The sequence below is a fragment of the Loxodonta africana genome, chromosome 7, assembly GCF_030014295.1.
Source record: "Loxodonta africana isolate mLoxAfr1 chromosome 7, mLoxAfr1.hap2, whole genome shotgun sequence".
Lineage (NCBI taxonomy): Eukaryota > Metazoa > Chordata > Mammalia > Proboscidea > Elephantidae > Loxodonta > Loxodonta africana.
Window position 1 is genome coordinate 73,579,724 of NC_087348.1, and position 19,824 is coordinate 73,599,547.

At 39.9% G+C, this 19,824-nt stretch overlaps 1 protein-coding gene across 6 annotated transcripts in view; it reads left to right on the forward strand.

The window, feature by feature from the left end:
- SBF2 (SET binding factor 2) overlaps positions 1 to 19,824 on the forward strand; it is a 518,200-nt gene that overhangs the window by 485,132 nt on the left and 13,244 nt on the right. For all 6 annotated transcript variants that reach the window (XM_064288443.1, XM_064288439.1, XM_064288442.1 and 3 more), the window contains 4 exons: positions 9,479 to 9,605; positions 15,104 to 15,231; positions 17,071 to 17,304; positions 18,375 to 18,479. In XM_064288443.1, coding sequence (XP_064144513.1) covers positions 9,479 to 9,605; positions 15,104 to 15,231; positions 17,071 to 17,304; positions 18,375 to 18,479 — 594 coding nt within the window. The remainder of the gene's footprint in view (positions 1 to 9,478; positions 9,606 to 15,103; positions 15,232 to 17,070; positions 17,305 to 18,374; positions 18,480 to 19,824) is intronic.

Consider the following 19,824-nt stretch of genomic DNA (forward strand, 5'->3'; position numbering starts at 1 on the left):
GGACAGGAGCTGGTTGAATGGACACAGGAAATCCAGGGTGGAAAGGTGGAGTGTGCTATCACATTATAGGGAGAGCAACTAGGGTCATATAACAATGTGCCTATAACTTTTTGTATGAGAAATTGACTTGAATTGTAAATTTTCACTTAAAGCACAATTTAAAAAAAAATTGCCTGAATCCTTCTTCAACTTAGTACCTCATACATAATATAACTTGAATGCCGACAAGTCATGGCAAACTGAGCATATGACCTTAATTGCAGCATTTAAAGGATGCTTAGCTATGATAGGTATCAGCTTTGGTGAAGCAAATTATTTTGTGCTGAAAAGGGATTGTTTATTCATTCAAAAACGGGAGTCCGAAAAGACTGTAGTTAACAAATAGTGCTTCTGACTCTTGCTGACTTAATTATTAGGTAGTGTTTCATCATCTCCTACATACTGGTTTTAGGCATTAGAAAATGCCTTCTTTGAATACCTTTCAAGTGAACACTAGTCCTTTACATGACTCTGGCTTTGAGCAGACAATTCGAATTAGTGCTGTCTTCAATCACTCAGGAGCCCAAAACAGAGCCAGGCCCAAAAACATTAGAAAGATAAGTTCAGAATTACACAGCAGCAAGATTAGGGAATGTATTCCCTGCTTATTAACCATTTCTAACAAGCTGAATGCCAAAAGGCAGTCCTTGGAAATATGCCTAGACTTGCCCATTAGTACTAATAACCTTACAAAGAAAACAGATGAAGCACTGATCTTAAATTAGAACTGCCTCATCATATAAAAAGCCGTTGTTTACGCCAGTTTATCCAGGTGTCAGATGAATTATAAATGCTAAATCACTGTTTCATAATAGCAACATCTGGCAGATTTTTTGTTGCTTCTAAAGAAATTGGCTCAGCTCAAATGATACCATTACAGGATGCTTCCTTTTCTTAAAATAGTTGAGTCAAATTCAAAAGGAAAACTCATCCAGAATACAAAGATGAAATTTTTACCTAAAATTTCTTTTTTAAATATACTAAAGGAAAAAATGTACAACATCAATGAAAACAAAGTATAAGAAAGCATCCCCTTTATTTCAGCATTACAGTACATCTTTGCAAGCATCTCAGAACATTGAGGAAAACAAGTAACAGTTGTAACTTTGCCTTCGAAGTTTATTCAAATTATAAATTGACTCACTCCAGTCTGGCTTTGTGGTTTGATTCTCCTCACAGTTACCATATGCCAGCACTATGCTAGGCCCTATTCCAAAAAGAAAAGCTATTTGCTTTTTGAAGATATGAACCTTTTTTGTGAGCATGTGTGTGAGTAGCTAAGCTGCCCCACACAGGTTTGTTACTCTGAAATTTACCCGTTAATACTGGCAAAATAGCTGCAGTGAATGGACTCATGATATATCTAAGTTTCTGATATCTGCAACTAAAAACTCCAAAAGTTGACTAAAGTTTTGCTGTTTTATAACTAAGCAATTTTGCATTCAGACTTTTAATATTTGAACTTGTAAAATCTGAATTTGCATATCAATCCCATTTGCTGACTTTGTGATCATGAACAAAGTGTTTAACCTCTCTGTGCTTCAGTTTCTTCATCCGTGTGGTATAGAAGGATTTAAAAACTTACGTAAAGTGACTAGCACAGCATAAGGCACTTCAAAGGTACACAATTAATGTTTGTTAAATCTTGATTGGTGAAATAGCAGAAACTAACAGTAATTCCTTATTTTGCTAGAGTATGTCTAAGATGATAAAACCATACCCATGATTTGTCAAATGTGGATACCATTTTATATAGGGTCACTTGTAGTTTAATATTTGTAATTCCTAAAAGCAGAATCCCATTTTAATGTATTACATTTTATTCCCAAAATGTTGAGATTTCCTGGGATTTAAGTCATAGCTTACTTTTATGGGCCTTTAAATTTGAAAAAGTGTTTAATGGCACATGGGCAAAATAATAAGACCCTATAAAGTTATGTTTCTCCAAGTTCCATTTCAGAGTCTTTTCTTATAAATAAGTGAAATTGGCAGGTTCCACTCAGTAATGGAAAACAAAACTAAAATGCTTCACACATTTCACTTTGTCTTTTGAGTTTGTGTATTTTTTATCTTCAGCAAGATAAATACAAAATTATTTTGAACAGCAAAATCCAGATAGTGGCTGCGAGAGGCCAGAAACTGTATTCATCAGGATATTTAGGGAAATGCTCATATAGAATTGATTTGTTGGCTGAGATGCCTATCATTTCTAATTCTACATAATATGACTAAATTTATTTGAGGCAGACTTGCCTTTAGGGCCAAAAAATATTGCGGCTAACAGTAGGGAAAATTAATGACACAAAAGTAGGTTCTTGAGAAGATCATTAAAATTGATGAACCTCTAGCCAGACTGATCAAGGGAAAAAAAGAAGAGGCAAATTATTAATATCATTAATGAAAAAGAGACATTGCTGCATATTCTACAGATATAAGAAGGAACATAAGGGAATGTTATGAACAACTTTGTGCCAATAAAATCACAATTTAGATGAAATGGACAAATTCCTTGAAAGACACAAACAACCCATATTGTGTTGTTTTTGTTGTTAGGTGCCATCAAGTCAGTTCTGACTCATAGCAACCCCGTGTACAGCAGAACAAAACACTGTCTTGTCTTGCACCATCCTCACAGTCATTGCTATGTTTGAGCCATTGTTGCAGCCACTGTGTCAGTCCGTCTCCTTGTGGGTTGTCATAGGTTGAATTGTATCCCCCAAAAATATGTGTCAACTTGCCTAGTCCCTGACTTTCAGTATTGTGTGATTATCCACCATTTTGTCATCCAGTGTGATTTTCCTATGTGTTGTAAATCCTATCTCTGTGATGATATTGAGGTGGGATTAGTGGCAGTTATATTAATGAGGCAGAACTCAATCTACAAGATTAGGTTGTGTCTTAAGTCAATCTCTTTTGAGACATAAAAGAGAGAAGTGAGCAGAGAGACATGGGGACCTCATACCACCAAGAAACAAGAGCCAGAAGAATAGTGTGTCCTTTGGTCATGGAGTCCCTGTGCTTAAAAGCCCCTCAGCTGGGGAAGATTGATGACAAGGACCTTCCTCCAGAGGCAACAAAAAGAGAAAGCCTTCCCCTGGAGCTAGCACCCTGAATTTGGACTTCTAGCCTACTAGACTGTGAGAGAATAAATTTCTCTTTGCCAAAGCCACTCACTTGGAGTATTTCTTTTATAGCAACAGTAGATGACTAAAACAAGTACCTTCCTCTTTTTCGTTCTGTTTCACTAACCCTCTACCTTACAAAGCATGATGTCTTTCTCCAGGGATTGGTCCCTCCCGATAACATCTCCAAAGTATGAGATGAAGTCTCACCTTCCTCACGCCTAAGGAGTATTCTGGCTGTACTCCTTGTAAGTCAAATTGTTCGTTCTTCTGGCAGCCTGTGGTATATTTAATATTCTTCGTCAACGCCATAATTCAAAGGCATCAATTCTTCTTTAGTCTTCCTTATTCATTGTCCAGCTCCCGCATGCATGTGAGGTAATTGAAAATACCATGGCTTGGGTCAAGTGCACCTTAGTCCTCAAAGTGACATCTTTGTTTTTTAACACTTTAAAGAGGTCTTTTGTAGCAGATTTGCCCAATGCAGTATGTCGCTGATTTCTTGACTGCTGTTTCCATGGGCAGTGATTATGGATCCAAGTAAAATTAAATCCTTGACAACTTCAATCTTTTCTCCATTTATCATGATGTTGCCTATTAGTACAGTTGTGAGGATTTTTGTTTACTTTATGTTGAGATGTAATCCATACTGTAGGCTGTAGTCTTTGATTTTCATCAGTAAATACTTCAAGTTGTCTTTACTTTGAGCAAGCAAGGTTGTGTCATGTGCATATCGCAAGTTGTTAATGAATCTTCCTCCAATCTGGATGCCTCATTCTTCTTCATATAGTCCACCTCTCGGATTATTTGCTCAGCATACAGGTTGAATAAGTATGGTGAAAGGATGCAACATGATGCACACCCTTCCTGATTTTAAACCACAGAGCATACCCTTGTTCTGTTCGAACGACTGCCTCTTGGTCTATGCATAGATTCCTCATGAGCATAATTATGTGTTCTGGAATTCCCATTCTTTGCAATGTTACCCATAATTTGTTATGACCCACACAGTCGAATGCCTTTGCATAGTCAATAAAACACAGGTAAACATCCTTCTGGTATTCTCTGCTTTCAGCCAAGATCCATCTGACATCAGCAATGATATCCTTCATTTCACGTCCTCTTCTGAATCCGGCTGGAATTTCTGACATTCCCTGTTGATATACTGCTGCAACTGCATATGAATGATCTTCAGCAAAATTTTACTTGCATGTGACATTAGTGATGCTGTTTGAAAATTTCCACATTCTGTTGGATCACCTTTCTTTGGAATGGGCACAAATACGGATCTCTTCCAGTCAGTTGCCCATATAGCTGTCTTCCAAATTTCTTGGCATAGACAAGGGAGCACTTCAGCGCTGCATCTGTTTGTTGAAACATCTCAGTTGGTATTCTGTCAATTCCTGGAGCCTTGTTTTTCACCAGTGCTTCCAATGCAGCTTGGATTTCTTCCTTCAGTGCCATCAGTTCTTAATCATATGCTACCTCCTGAAATGGTTGAAGATCAACCAGTTCTTATTGCTACAGTGACTCTGTATTCCTCCCATCTTCTTTTGATGCTTCCTGTGTCATTCAATATTTTCCCCATAGAATCCTTCAATATTGCAACTTGAGACTTGAATTTTTCTTCAGTTCTTTCAGCTTGAGAAAAGCTGAGCGTGTTCTTCCCGTTTGGTTTTCTCACTCCAGGTTTTTGCACATTTCATTATAATATTTGACTTTGTTTTCTCGAATCACCCTTTGAAACCTTGTGTTCAGTCTTTTACACCATCATTTCTTCCATTCCCTTTAGCTACTGTACATTGAAGAGCAAGTTTCAGAGTATATTCTGCCATCCATTTTGGTCTTTTCTTTTTAATTACCTTTTGCTTTCTTCGTGTATGATATACTTGATGTCATCCCACAGCTCATCTGGTCTTCAGTCATTAGTGTTCAATGCATCAAATCTATTCTTGAGATTGTAATTTCAGGTGGGACATACTTATGGTCATACTTTGGCTTTTATTGACTTGTTTTGATTTTCTTCAGGTTCAACGTGAACTTGCATATGAGCAATTGATAGTCTGTTACACAATCAGCCCTTGGCCTTGTTCTGACTGATGATTTTAAGTTTCTTCATCATCTTTCCAAGGATGTAGTCGATTTCATTCCTGTGTATTCTGCATGGTGAAATCCACAGGTATAGTCGCCATTTATGTTGTTGAAAAAAGGTATTTGCAATGAAGAAGTCATTGGTCTTGCAAAATTCTATTATGCGGTCTCTGACATTATTTCTGCCACCAAGGCTATATTTTCCAACTTCTAGTCCTTCTTTGTTGCCAACTTTTGTATTCCAATCATCAGTAATTGTCAATGCATCTTAATTGCATTTTTGATTAATATTAGATTACAGAAGTTAGTAAATACCTTTAATTTCTTCATCTTTGGCATTAGTGGTTGGTGCATAAATTTGAATAATAGTCATATTGAATTTGAATAATAGTCATATTAACTGGGCTTCCATATAGGTGTATGGATATTATCCTATCACTGACAGTGTTGTACTTCAGGATAGATCTTGAAATGTTCTTTTTGACGATGAATGTGATACCATTCCTCTTCCATTTGTCGTTCCTGACATAGGAGATCATAGAATTATCTGATTCAAAATGGCCAATACCACTCTATTTCAGCTTACTAATTCCTAGGATATTGATCTTTATGTGTTCCATTTCATTTTTGATGACTCCCAGTTTTCCTAGATTCACACTTCTTACATTTCACATTCCAATTAATAATGGATATTTGCAGCTGTTTCTTTTCTTTTTGAGTTGTGCCACATCAGCAAATGAAGGTCTCGAAATCTTTACTCAGTCCACATCAAGGTCGACTACTTTGAGGAGGCAGCTCTTCCCCAGTCATATTTTGAGTGCCTTCCAACCTGAGGGGCTCATCTTCCAGCACTATATAAGACAGTGTTCCGCTGCTACTCATAAGATTTTTACTAGCTGATTTTTTTAGAAATAAGTCACCAGGTCCTTCTTCATTGTCTGTCTTAGTCTAGAAGCTCCACTTAAACCTCTCTACCGTGGGTGACCCTGCTGGTATTTGAAATAACAGTGGCATAGCTTCCGGCATCATAGCAACATGCAAGCCACCACAGTACGATAAACTGAGAGATAGACGGTTGTCAAATAGGGTAGCCATCGGTTAAACAAGTAAAGAGTTAAAAAAGAAGAAGTTCACATACTTATGATTTCATTTATCTAAAAGTCTAGTAAATTAATCCATAGTGACAGCAGATCTATAATTGGGGAAAGAGGTGAAGACAAAGAGAGGGCTTATAAAGAAGCACAAGAAAACTTTGGGGGGTTATGGATATGTTCATTATCTTGATTGTAGTGATCATTTCATAGGTGTGTGCATATATCAAAAGTCATTGTACACTTTAAACATGCAGTTTATTTTAGGTCAAGTATATCAATAAAGCTGTTGAAACAAAACAACTGCATATGTATCAATGAGGTGAGTGAATGAGGACTGCCACATTGGGAGACACAGTTGACAGCTGAGACTAAGACATTTTTTAAGACATAGGGGGCTAATAAACCAAGGAAAGAAAAGCATTGTTTTTTTAATCATTGTATTTTCCGTTATAGAGTTGGAAAAAAGTATTACTAGTTATAATAACCACTTCCATGAACTGTTTACTATCTTTTGATAGTATTTTATTGTTTTTTTTCTGTGAAAGTTTACACAGCAAGTTAGGTTGCCATTTAACAATTTGTACACAGTTTGTTCAATGGTACTGGTTCCATTTTACACAGTGTGTCAACTTGCTCAGTATTTCTGCTCTGGATGTTCCGTTTCCAGTAATCTAGCTTCCCTGCCCCATACCTTCTCATCTTTGCTTTAGAGTAAGCATTGACTGTTCGGTCTCATACAGATAATTTTTTAAAGGAGAACTGCTTATTTTTATGCCCGATTATTATGCTGCAAAATAATAACTGTTGATTCCCAATATGTGACAAGTTGACTTAAGTTTTACTTAATTATAACTATAAACTCTTCAAGTATGCTTAGTCCTTATAATTATTTGCTCATATAACATCATCATAGAAACCCATGTTGTCTAATCCCCTTATTTTCACTAATGAGAAAATTCAGATAATACATATACGGCACACTGCGTACCTCCTGAGAGCCATGTCACAGTGTCCCATGGAGAGCTCTTCTGTCCTATGACCTGATGCAACAGAAAAGGCAGTGGCTCGGATGAGAGAAGCAGCTCCACAGTATGCAGGCCCACTGCATGGGAGTCACTCTCTTTTACTGTGTCTTCCCAAGATCCATTTTACTTTGTACTGCTTATGAGCTGAAATTTTAGTTCCATTAAAAAGCCAATAAGAAAATGTAGGAGGAAAAACCTTTAATCATTACAGAAAACTAGGTTTCTAATCAGATGATAAAGTTTGATAAATCAATGATATCCAGATCATGACTTTTAATTCCCATTGGTCCATTGGGCAATGAACATAATACACATCCCAAGTATGGCCCACTTTGCCAAATCAAACTTGGAGAGGAAAGCTGATTACACACAGCCTGCCTGCAGTGCTCATTTGAAACAGCTTTTAAACTAGTACAATTAATGATTGGAACTTGTCTCAGCCAAACAAAAATGCCCTAACTGGTCATGAGAGATCGTTTGAGCAGTATAGAGGTGGAATTACTAGGTAGACTGAAGAGTCTATCACAAAGTCATCAGCCTGCCTTCTCACAAGGTAAGATGACTCCATAGAGCCTGCGTACAGCTTGCCTAAAAGTATGCTCATAGCTCAGTACTGTTCCAAGCTTCACCCTGGCCCCTCCTTCCCATATCGTTCTCTTCTCCTTATGCCTATATCCGGAGACCTCTCTGCCTGATTTACTGAGGAAAAAAATTAAGGTTAAAAGGCATAAACTCTTCTCCCTTTCCATGGCACTTGAGAATATCTTTACTTACTCCTCTATCCCTTTGTATTTCCAAGGCTATCCCCTAACCCTTAGCCTCATTCATTCTTGTTTTTCCAGGGCCTTATGCTCTTAGTTGGAGCCCTGGTGGCACAGTGGTTAAGAGCTCAGCTGCTAACCAAAAGGTCAGCAGTTCAAATCCACCAGCTGCTACTTGGAAATCCAGTGGGGCAGTTCTACTCTGTCCTGTAGGATCGCTATAAGTCGGAATCAACTTGACAGCAATGGGTTTTGGGTCTTCACTTTTTTTTTTTTCCCCCTTTGGTGCTCTCAGCTCTTTCTCCAAAATGTTCTTTTCTCTTTATTGGCTCCCTCCTGCATTGTCTGCAGATATACACACATTTCTATTGTCCAGAAAAATGTCTCCAGCTGTGCCCTTAAGCCATCGTCTTCTCTTCTCATTCCTTTCACTCCAAACTTCTTTAAGTACAGTTTTCCTTGTTGTATTTCGCATTAGGTCCCTGGGTGGCGCAAATGATTTGTACTCGACTGTTAACCAATTTGCTTCTGTAAAGATTACAGCCAAGAAAACCTTCTGTTACATGTGGGGTCGCCATGAGTCGTATCAACTTGATGGCAACGGGCTTTTTTTTTGTTTTTCTTTATTCCACACTACTATGAGTCGGAATCAACTCGACAGCACTGGTACTGGGTTTTATTATACCACAAACTCCTGGAAAGTAGAAACCACAACTTACATTGATTTATGTCAAATGCCCAGCACAGTGGGATGTAATAAGTGGGCCACAGATCTTGGAGCCCAACAAGTCAGTATTCAAATTTGAGCTCACAAGTTACTGTTGGATGACCTTGGGTAAATTACTTAATCTTGCTGTTTCTTAGTTGTAAAGTGGGGATAATAATACCTATCTTGCAGTGTTGTTGTGGAAATTAAACAAAATGTTTTATAAAACACCTAGCATGGTATCTGGCAAGGAGTCCTGGTGGCGCAGTGGGTAAGTGCTCAGCTGCTAATTGAAAGGTCTGCAGTTCGAATCCACTAGGGGCTCCACGGGAGAAAAAACCTGGCGATCTGCACCCGTAAAGATTTCTGCCTAGGAAACCATATGGGCAGTTCTGCTGTGTCCTATAGGGTCCCTGTGAGTTGAAATTGACTTGACAGCACACAGCAACACGGTATCAGGCACATAGTAGATGTTCAAAAAGGCTAGCTCCTTTCCTTTCTCAGCTCATGGGAGGGATTCAAGTATTTGTTGAATGAGTGACCAAATGGTCTCATGTATATTTCAGGTTGGCATTCAGTGTCATAACATTCCACCTTTTGTTTGATCTTTTCTCACTTTTTTTTGCTTTGTGTGTTTCAGGTTCACAACCAGTATCCAACTGAGTTTGAATTCAATCTATATTACTTGAAGTTCTTGGCTTTCCACTATGTGTCTAATCGCTTTAAAACATTTCTTCTGGATTCAGACTATGATAGATTAGAGCACGGTACGTGTTTTTATGCGTTTGTTTCATCTTCGTTACTTTTGTGTACTTTTAATGAACGCTTTAATAAAATAACTATCCCAGGTGTGGCAGGGACATTTTAGGTTTTGCCCTGAACTATAAATGTGGAGTAGATATGAATAAGCGCTCAGATTCTGAGAGTATATGTTTGTGTTAGTTCTTAGGGAAGGGAAGTGGTCACTCCTGTACTTCTTTTACAAAATTAAATCTGTTAACTATTTTGAATATTCCAAGTGGTATCACTTTTTTAGCAAGAATTTTTGACTCATAGTTTTTCCATCCCTGATACACTCTTATAGAAAGCATGCCTGCCTTTGAAGGCAGTGTGCATAGCAGTTAAGGCCATGGACTCTAGATCAAATAGAACAAGATTAAATCCTAGCACTGCCAGTCAGTCACCAACTGAGTACTTTGGGTAAGTAGGCACCTCTCTGAGCCTCGTTTTCTTCACCTGCAAAATGTGGACGATAGTAGCCCCCATCTCTTAGGGCCATCACGATCACATAGGGATATGTTTGTAAATTTCTTAGCACAGTTGTTAGCGTGGAGTTAAGCACTCAATAAAATTTAGACATCATTATTATAATTTTTAATAGCAGTAGTAATTTTTTTTAATTGTGCTTTGAGTGAAAGTTTACAGCTCAAACAAGTCACTTTCTCATACCAAAAACTTACACACACACCGTTATGTGACCCTAGTTGCTCTCCCCATAACGTGACAGCACACTCCCCCTTTCCACCCCAGATTTCCCATGTCCATTCAGCCAGCTCCTGTCCCCACTCTGCCTTCTCATCTCACTTCCAGACAGGAGCTGCCCATTTAGTCTCATGTATCTAGCAGTAGTAATTTTAAAGAGTAGGTTCTAAAAGTCAGTCTGTCCCTATGAAAACATTCTCCAAAGGGATTTTACATGTCTATTTTTGTTGTTGGGTTTTTTTTTGGGGTGGGGATGAGAATAAACGTAACTATTTTTGTTAAGACAAGCAAACAAAAACCAGGTACGTTTTATGTACCTCAGTATTTAGAGAGGACTCTTTTAGTGGCTACAAAACATTTAACTGACGTTGTGTTTAAAATCCAGATTCAGGAAATGCTGCTTCCCAGTGCATGCTAGTGCAGTTGTCTCGTAAAACGTTTCATATTTTTGGTAAGGGAGACAGTGCTGGTGAGACAACTTCCCATCCTGCTTATTATCCCAACCCTTTGTTGACTCATAGAATTGTCATTCCACACATCATAATCAGAAACCTTAATTTCTTAAGCACCCATGTCTTGGGAAAGCATTAAGTAGAGCTGGTTACAGCTGTCTCAGGCCTGATCTTGCACGGTGACTAAGGGGTCACCATGTCACTCAGCTTTACCACTGAAAGGAACAGCATATGTGGACAATATTAGCCTGAGAGAAGTACAATTTTTTTTCCCTGGAATAGTACTTTCATTATTTTGGTAGAGCAATTTTACTGATTTAAACTAATAAGCAGATCATCTTAGCAGCATGCAGATATGACCAAAGATCACGGTTTCCTCTGCAGCAGATAATGGCTATCTTTGCTAGTGAAGCAACAAAGCCTAGCGCAGTGGTTCCCAGCCTTGACTAAACGTTATAATCACCTGGGAAGCTTTTAAAACTCCCAGTGTCCAACCAACACCCCCAAGCCAGTTCATCTGAACTGGTTTGTGAAGGCCAAGGGGGACAGAAGCTGGCTACATAGACACGGAAATAGAGGGTAGAGAGAAGGTGTCTCATTAGGGAGAGAGAAACTAGGAGTATATAGCAAAGTGTATATAAGTTTTTGTATGAGAGACTGACTTGATTTGCAAACTTTCACTTAAAGTACAATCAATTTAAAAAAAAAAAATCGGAGAATAAGGACTTTCAACCACTGCTGGTGGAATTCGTCAGTCGTAGTTTTTAAGGTTTCTTCGGAAAAGCCTACACACAATTAACTCCCCTGTGTCCTAGAAGACTAATATTACATACTGAAGATTATTACATACTGAATTAAAGAGTTGTGATCTGACAGTACTTAAACTAGGTATCTGATGATTCTGTTTTTTAAGGTGTATAATATGTTGTCCTGGAAACCTTGGTGGCATAGTGGTTAAGTGCTACAGCTGCTAACCAAGAGGTCGGCAGTTTGAATCCGCCAAGTGCTCCTTGGAAACTCTGTCGGGCAGTTCTGCTCTGTCTTACAGGGTCGCCATGAGTCGGAATCAACTCAATGGCAGTGGGTTTTGTTTTTTGGTTTTTTATGTTGTCCTAAAAAAAAAAAAAAGAGGTCATTAAAAAGACAGGAAAGAAAGAAAAGACCAAAATGGATGTCAGAAGAGACTGTGAAATTTGCTCTTCAATGTGGAGCAGCTAAAGCAAAAGGAAGAAATGATGAAGTCAAAGAACCGAACAGAAGATTTCAAAGGGCAGCTCAAGAAGACAAAGTATTATAACGACATGTGCAAAAAGCTGGAGGTAGAAAACCAAAAAGCAAGAACACACTTGGCGTTTCTCAAGCTGAAAGAAGAGAAGAAAAAAATCAAGCCTCAAGTTGCAAAAGGGAAGAATTCTCTGGGAAAAATATTAAATGACGCAGGAAGTATTAAAAGAAGGTGGAAGAAATATACAGAGTCATTATACCAAAAAGAATTGGTTGACATTCAACCATTTCAAGACGTAGCATATGATCAGGAACAGATGGTACTGAAGGAAGAAGTCCAAGCTGCTTCTGAAGGCATTGGTGAAAAACGAGGCTCCAGGAATTGATGGAATATCAATTAAGATGTTTCAACAAACAGATGCAGCGCTGGAGGTGCTCACTCATCTATGCCAAGAAATATGGAAGACAGCTTCCTGGCCAACTGACTGGAAGAGATCCATATTTATGCCTATTCCCAAGAAAGGTGATCCAGCTAAATGCAGAAATTATCAAATATTAATATCACACACAAGCAAAATTTTGCTGAAGATCATTCAAAAGCGGCTGCAGCAGCATGTCAGCAGGGAACTGCCAGAAATTCAGGCCGGATTCAGAAGAGGATATGGAACCAGGAATTTCATTGCTGATGTCAGATGGATCCTGGCTGAAAGCAGAGAATACCAGAAGGATGTTTACCTGTGTTTTATTGACTGTGCAAAGGCATTCGACTCTGTGGATCATAAATATGGATAACATTGCAAAGAATGGGAATTCCAGAACACTTAATTGTGCTCATGAGGACCTGTACATAGATCAATAGGCAGTTGTTTGGACAGAACAAGAGGACACTGCTTGGTTTAAAGTCAGGAAAGGTGTGCATCAGGGTTATATCCTTTCACCATACCTATTCAATCTGTATGCTGAGCAAATAATCCAAGAAGCTGGACTGTATGAAAAATGGGGCATCAGGATTGAAGGAAGACTCAACAACCTGCATTATGCAGATGACACAACCTCGCTTGCTGAAAGTGAAGAGGACTTGAAGTACTTACTGATGAAGATCAAAGACCACAGCCTTCAGTATGGATTACACCTCAATATCTCAGTTAAGAAAACCAAAATCCTCACAACTGGACCAATGAGCAACATCATGATAAATGGAGAAAAGATTGAAGTTGTCAAGGATTTCATTTTGCCTGGATCCACAATCAACACCCATGGAAACAGCAGTCAAGAAATCAAAAGATGCTCTGCATTGGGCAAATCTGCTGCCAAGGACCTGTTTAAAGTGTTGAAAAGCAAAGAATTCACCTTGAAGACTAAGGTACGCCTGACCCAAGACATGGTATTTTTAATCACATCATATGCATGTGAAAGCTGGACAATGAATAAGGAAGACCAAAGAATTGACGCCTTTGAATTGTGGTGTTGATGAAGAATATTGAATATACCATGGACTGCCAAAAGAATGAACAAATCCGTCTTGGAAGAAGTACAACCAGAATGCTCCTTAGAAGCGAGGATGGCAAGACTTTGTCTTACATACTTTGGACATGTTGTCAGGAGGGATCAGTTCCTGGAGGACATCATGCTTGGTAAAGTAGAGGGTCAGGGGAAAAGAGGAAGACCCTCAATGAGATAGATTGTCACAGTGGTTACAACAATGGGCTCAAGCATAACAAGAATCATGAATATGGCACAGGACTGGGCAGTGTTTTGTTCTGTGGTACATAGGGTCACAATGAGTCAGAACTGACTTGACGGCATCTAACAACAACAGTGTTGTCCTAAGCCAGGCATGTATTGTAAGAAAACTCCCCTAAACTTGGTTGCGATCACCAGGTATTATTGCACAGAGAGAGAGAGAGACTTGCCCTAAGACATGGAAGGCCAATGATTGCATCATCTCTTCCAGCTTCAGCTTATTCTCCTGTGAAAAGTGCCCAGAGCCTTTTTTAGTTGGGGCTGACTTCCACACAGCCCTTAAGTGTAATCCACACCTCAGGGCCCCAGTGGAGGGATAAATGGATGACATTAAAAGTCCGTTCAATCCCTAGATCATTCTTAACTTTGCACACTGCAATCACTTGGGAAACTAAAAATTACAAATCTCTGAGTCCCATCCCCAGAGATTCTGATTTAATTGGTCTGAGATGAGACCTGGGCATCGGAGTTTTTTAAGCCCTAGGTTTCCAATAAGCAGCCAAGGTTGAGAACCACTGCACTAGATCTTATAATTTAAAAATAGAGAAGAAAACATTTAGTCTAGATTTTATGCAACCTTGGGCTTAAGACATTCCATTTAGAAAAATCCTTGTTGACTTTTGACTGAGCCGTTTCATTCAAAGCAAGCCAGCACTGCTAAGAAAGGTACCCTACGGAGCCTTTTGAAGAAATTCCTCCTGCCTTACTCTGACACATCTCCCTCCCTATTAAAAACAAAATGGGTACATGTGAGTACCGATAATAGATTATTTGAAGGGTACAAAGGGAGCATCAGAAAATTCCTGAAGTGCCTCCCTAAATACTTTTTGTTGTTAAGTCACCCAAGGATACAGACCACACCCTTCTGTCATCCAAAGTCTTTGTGCCCATGATTTGCGGTATATATAAACTTCTAAACAAGAAAACACTTTAAATGGCTATATAATGCATAACCAGCAACTTAAAAAAGAAACATAAAATTATGTTTTTAGTGTTTCATCAAATCAACTCTAACTCCTTCCATTTTCTCTTTTAAAATGTGTAGAATGTCTCCTGACAAGAGTCTTCTGTGAATCTAGACAGATACGTGGAAGATGGAGACTAGAAGAGAGTTAGGATACACTGCTAAAAACTTAAAAAACCTTATCAGATGTTTCCTTCCATTTGGATTTGTTTTCCTATAGCTGTGAAGCTTGTTCCTGTCGTTAGCTTTGCAGTCGTCTTCTAAGGTTTCTGCACGCGTGTTGCCATTTCTAGAGCCATAAGAAATTTTCTACTTTTTCATTTAGTATGTGTATCATATTATCAGGCAAAATTTTGATCTGACTTTATTTTGTTGAACTTTTTGGATTTTTTTTTTGTAGGAACTTTATTTGATGATAAAGGAGACAAGCATGCCAAAAAAGGGATTTGTATCTGGGAGTGTATTGATAGAATGCATAAGAGGAGTCCTGTTTTCTTTAATTATTTATATTCACCAATGGAAATAGAGGTACAGTAAGAAATCATTTATGTTTTATTTTCTGAATATTTTCTATTAAAATTTTCCTTTGTTTTAGTGCATAGCTTTTTGACTAGGTTCCATACCAAAGGCTATTTAAAAGTTTGAGATACTGGGTTTGGGTTGTGATGGAATGGAGACTAAAAATCAAAGCAACTTTCCCCAGAAAGAACTAAGGGAGCTTAAGCCTTGACAGTTGGTATAATCTGAAAAATCTAAAATACTTTAGGAAAGATTTCCTCAAATCAATTTGGGCCAAAGCCATGGAAGGACCCTAGGGGAAGGGGATGTTTGGAGCACAGCCCAAAAAAGGATGACATCTCAGGGGCAACCATGCTCCACCATGAGCCTCCAAATGAAGTAGGCTCTTAGATGGAACAGACTGGTTCTCATAAGCAGCACCACCCCTGCCCTGGGCCTCCTCCCACCACACTCCTCCTCATGGGGCCAAGAGTCTGGGAAGCCAAGGCACCATACTCACCCAGAGCCCCCTCATCTAAATCATGCTCTGGATATCTTGAAATTCCTTGCCTAAATTTGAGCTCATTTACCAGGCTCAAATTTAGGGTTACTGGATCAGAATCAATTCAACAGCAACACATACTAGGCTGCTTCTCCAAATCTGTCTCTCAAGCAGGGTTTTGAACTGGTTCATTATGGTTCGACCCCTTGCTGGGAAGTTGCCTTTCGACTCCAGGTGTACTGAATCAAAATGTACATTTTAACAAGATTCCCAGGTGATTCTTATATATACATGTCTTGGGCTGGGTTCCTTAGAAGAGCAAAAACAATGAAGCAAATGTATATATAGAGAGATTTATCTCAAGGAAATGGCTCACATGGCTGTAGAGGCCAGCAAGCCCCAAGTCCATGATTCACGTAGCAGAAGGGGCTGATGGACCCTAGATCAGCAGGTCAGATGGCAGGCTGCTGGCTCACAGGCTGTGGAGACTGATGAATCCCAAGATCGGCCAGCAATACAGCAGGCTGCTGGCTCAAGTCCCAAGAACTGGAGATCAAATGATGATGAGCCAGATGCAGGATCCAGAGCAAACAAAAGCCAGTGAGCTTTGCCAGAACGTCCATATATATTGGATACAGGCCGTGCCTGGGAGGAAACTCCCCTCGCAACTGATTGGCTAATCACATCAGATCATGGAAGCGATTACATTATATCATGAAATAGAGGATAAGAATCACCTGGAGATCTTGTTTGAATTCTTATGTATACCTAAGAATCACCTAGGGATCTTGTTAAAATGTACACTCTGATTCAGTATATCTGGGATGGAAATTTAAATTCTCAGCAGGGGGTCAAACCAGAATGAACTGGTTTGAAACCCTGTTCCCAAGCCAGTGGGTATACCCATAGGGCCAAAAGGTGGCCAAGAAGTAGCTGATTGTGAAGGAGTATACAGAGTTTAGTTCTGTGGGCTAGGGTATACACACACATTCACACAAGACCCTCATGGTATAGGACAGAGCAGGGTGGGGAGAAAAGGAGGGTAGGCCAAAGACTGGAAGGTAGGGTCAGTTGTCCCAGTGCCAAAACTTTCTGGTATAAAACTGTGAGGAGTCCACGAATTTTATTTGAATCCGACTTTCCAGGTCATTAGGAAGTTATATTTGTCAAGATAGGAAGAACATACTCTATTTAGTAGTTTATCTTAGTGTGTAACATTTAAATATTTTGACATATGGTATTTGAACCTCCATGTGTACTCTTGCCCTGTGGACCCTGCCAGCATTAGGGGCTGGCCTGCCAGTAAGCCTAGGGTACTTTGCTTAGTCATGCAGATGAACTTATATTTCAGATTTTTCTTTAAACAGGCCCTGAAGCCCAATGTAAATGTCTCCAGCCTCAAGAAGTGGGATTACTATATAGAGGAGACCCTGTCCACAGGACCTTCATATGACTGGATGATGCAGACCCCTAAGCACTTCCCCTCTGAGGACACTGAACTGGCCAGAGGAGCTAGGCCCCAGAGTCAGAGGAGAACAGTGTGGCCATGCTATGATGACGTCAGCTGTACTCAGCCCGATGCTCTCACCAGCCTTTTCAGTGTAAGTCAACCATGTGGAGATGCACACCTAGGGGCACCGTGGGCTCTGGGGGCACATGAGACCTCCAGAACCAGACTAAGCTAAGACTGGCTCACAGACTTCGGAATGTGTCTCTCCTTACTCTGAGCTAGCATTATAGGTACACTCCTGGAGTATGAGGAAACCGACTTTGCTCCCTGATGTCAGTGGGGGGCAGGGCTCAACTATTGGAAAAGAGGTTCAATAAAAGTAAGTTCCCATCATAATAAGGGAGCAACCAAGCACCTGGAATAATTTATAACTTCAGGCAACTTCCAAGCTATTTAGCTGCCCAAGCAGCCTGAGTCAGGCCTGGGTTATGGCTTTTGCGGGTGCTTTACTTCCTCAGGTCAGAAGTATGGGTAGCTGATGGGAACACTGCCAACCCTCTTCTGCAAAGAATATTCTGAAGTGAAACCACTCCTGGCAGTTGCCACCCTGATGAAAGCAGCAGCCCTGAGGAAAGAGTTTGAGCCCCAATATGGTCCAGACAGTCCTGAAGAGTCTTCTCCCTCTGATTTTCTGACTACGAGGAGTATCAGCGTTCACTCTTAGATTGCCACCTTTCCTGTCAGAAGGAAAATCCATTTCCTTGGGCATTTCTTAGTACATTCTTTCCACATCTGGTTTGAGTCACCAGAGTTGAAGGGTTCCTCTGTCAGGGACAGATTTCTTATCTCTACCTCAGTTGTTAGGGGTTGGACATGGGCCCCAGCGCTCTCTTCAGTGGCCATCAGTTTTCCCAGGGGCTGCGTGAAGGTGAGCATGTTTGGGGTACATATTTTATCTCTTACTATTTAAGTCATTCTGTGAGAAAAGGCAAGGTTACAGGTCCTAGAAGATCACTGTTGCCACAGTGCATCACACCAGCTAGAGCGCCCACGATAGCATGGCTTGGGGGACCCCTGAGGCCCCATTTTTCGCATTTCGTTAGCTGCTCTCTGGCCATGCTGCTTATCTGGGCCTAGTACAGAGGAGCTGTGGCTCTAGGGCACATCCTGATTTCTCTGACATACCCATCTGTCAGAAAACTCCTTTCCTTTATTTTGCAGGAAATTGAAAGACTGGAACATAAATTGAACCAAACCCCTGAGAAGTGGCAGCAGCTGTGGGAAAGGGTAAAAGTGGACCTGAAAGAAGAACCAAGAGCAGACCATGTGAGTTGGCAAAGCCCCTTGAAGAGCTACCTCTGAGCTTTTTGAGGGTGATAGGTCAGGTGGGGCCCACTGCCACAGATGACAGGACCCAGGGAACTTAAGCCCAAAGGGTAGGGTAGAAGGGGAGAGAGAGGTCATGCCCTGGGGGGCCAGAGCAGAAAGTTCAAAATGACTGAATATTTCCTGAGTGTTTCACTACCACAGTGACATAATACTTATGTTTCAGGGTCCCGTATCCAGGGAAATTACTGGGTTCTTTTCTATCTCAGTGCCCTCTGTGGTTTCAGCTGGTCTTCTGCCATACGAGGGAGGAGGGGAATACAGAACGGTGTTTGCTTCAGAGAAATAAGCAAGGAAATGAAAATATTTTAAAAGGACAAAGGTGCTTTCTGTTGCTCACACCCCTTTGTCTGTTAATGATTTAAGAAACATTTATCAAGCACATATATATACGGGAGACTATGCTTATACATACACACATTAGCATCCTATTTAATTTCCAGTGAGAGAGTGTTTTCCTATCGTATATGTGGGGGAAGAGGTACAGAGAGATCACACAGCTGGTAATTGGTAGAGCCCCCATTCAAATCCACGTCACATCGGCTCCAAAGGAAACAAAAGGGAAATTTAGACTGATGAGTGTTCTGAATAGCTAGTCAGGAAGAAGGAGAGGTGTGAGCAGTGACAGATGTCACAGGGAGGTCAAGGAGAATGGGGTGAAGAAGAAAGCCTTTGACTTGGTAAGAAGAGAGCCTGGGGGCTCTGCCTCTTTCCTTCAAATGGCAATTCAGAAGCTATAATCAGACAGGCCATAGGTGGGCGATGCCTCAGTGCTTTTTTTCTCGGAAAAATAAAATCATTTATTGATTTTTTTTCTGATTGTAAAAGTGACGTATACTTAATTTGTTTAAATAAGACAATACACAAAAAGTTATAAAATAGAAGGTGAAAATCACCCACAATGTATAACCTATGCTGTCGAACTTGTTTTATCATTCTGTAACCCAGCCCAGTGCCGTTTATCGTTCTATACACACATACAATTTTACATAGAAGGGATTTAGTATATATACTGTTTTTAAATCTGCTTTCTTTTATTTAACACTTGGCAGACATGCTCTTCCTCTTGTCACTTGTATAAATCAGAATCATTTTTAATGGCTGCCTAGAATTCCATTGTATGGAATACCGTAATCCTTTTTACCAGTCCTATTTATTATTTCTAATGATGGACATTTAAGCTTCCGGATTTTTTTATAATAAACATCTTCGTACATACATCTTTGCTCTTGGTCCAGGTTTTCCCTTGAGATAAGCTTCTAGAAATGAGATTATTGAGTCAGTT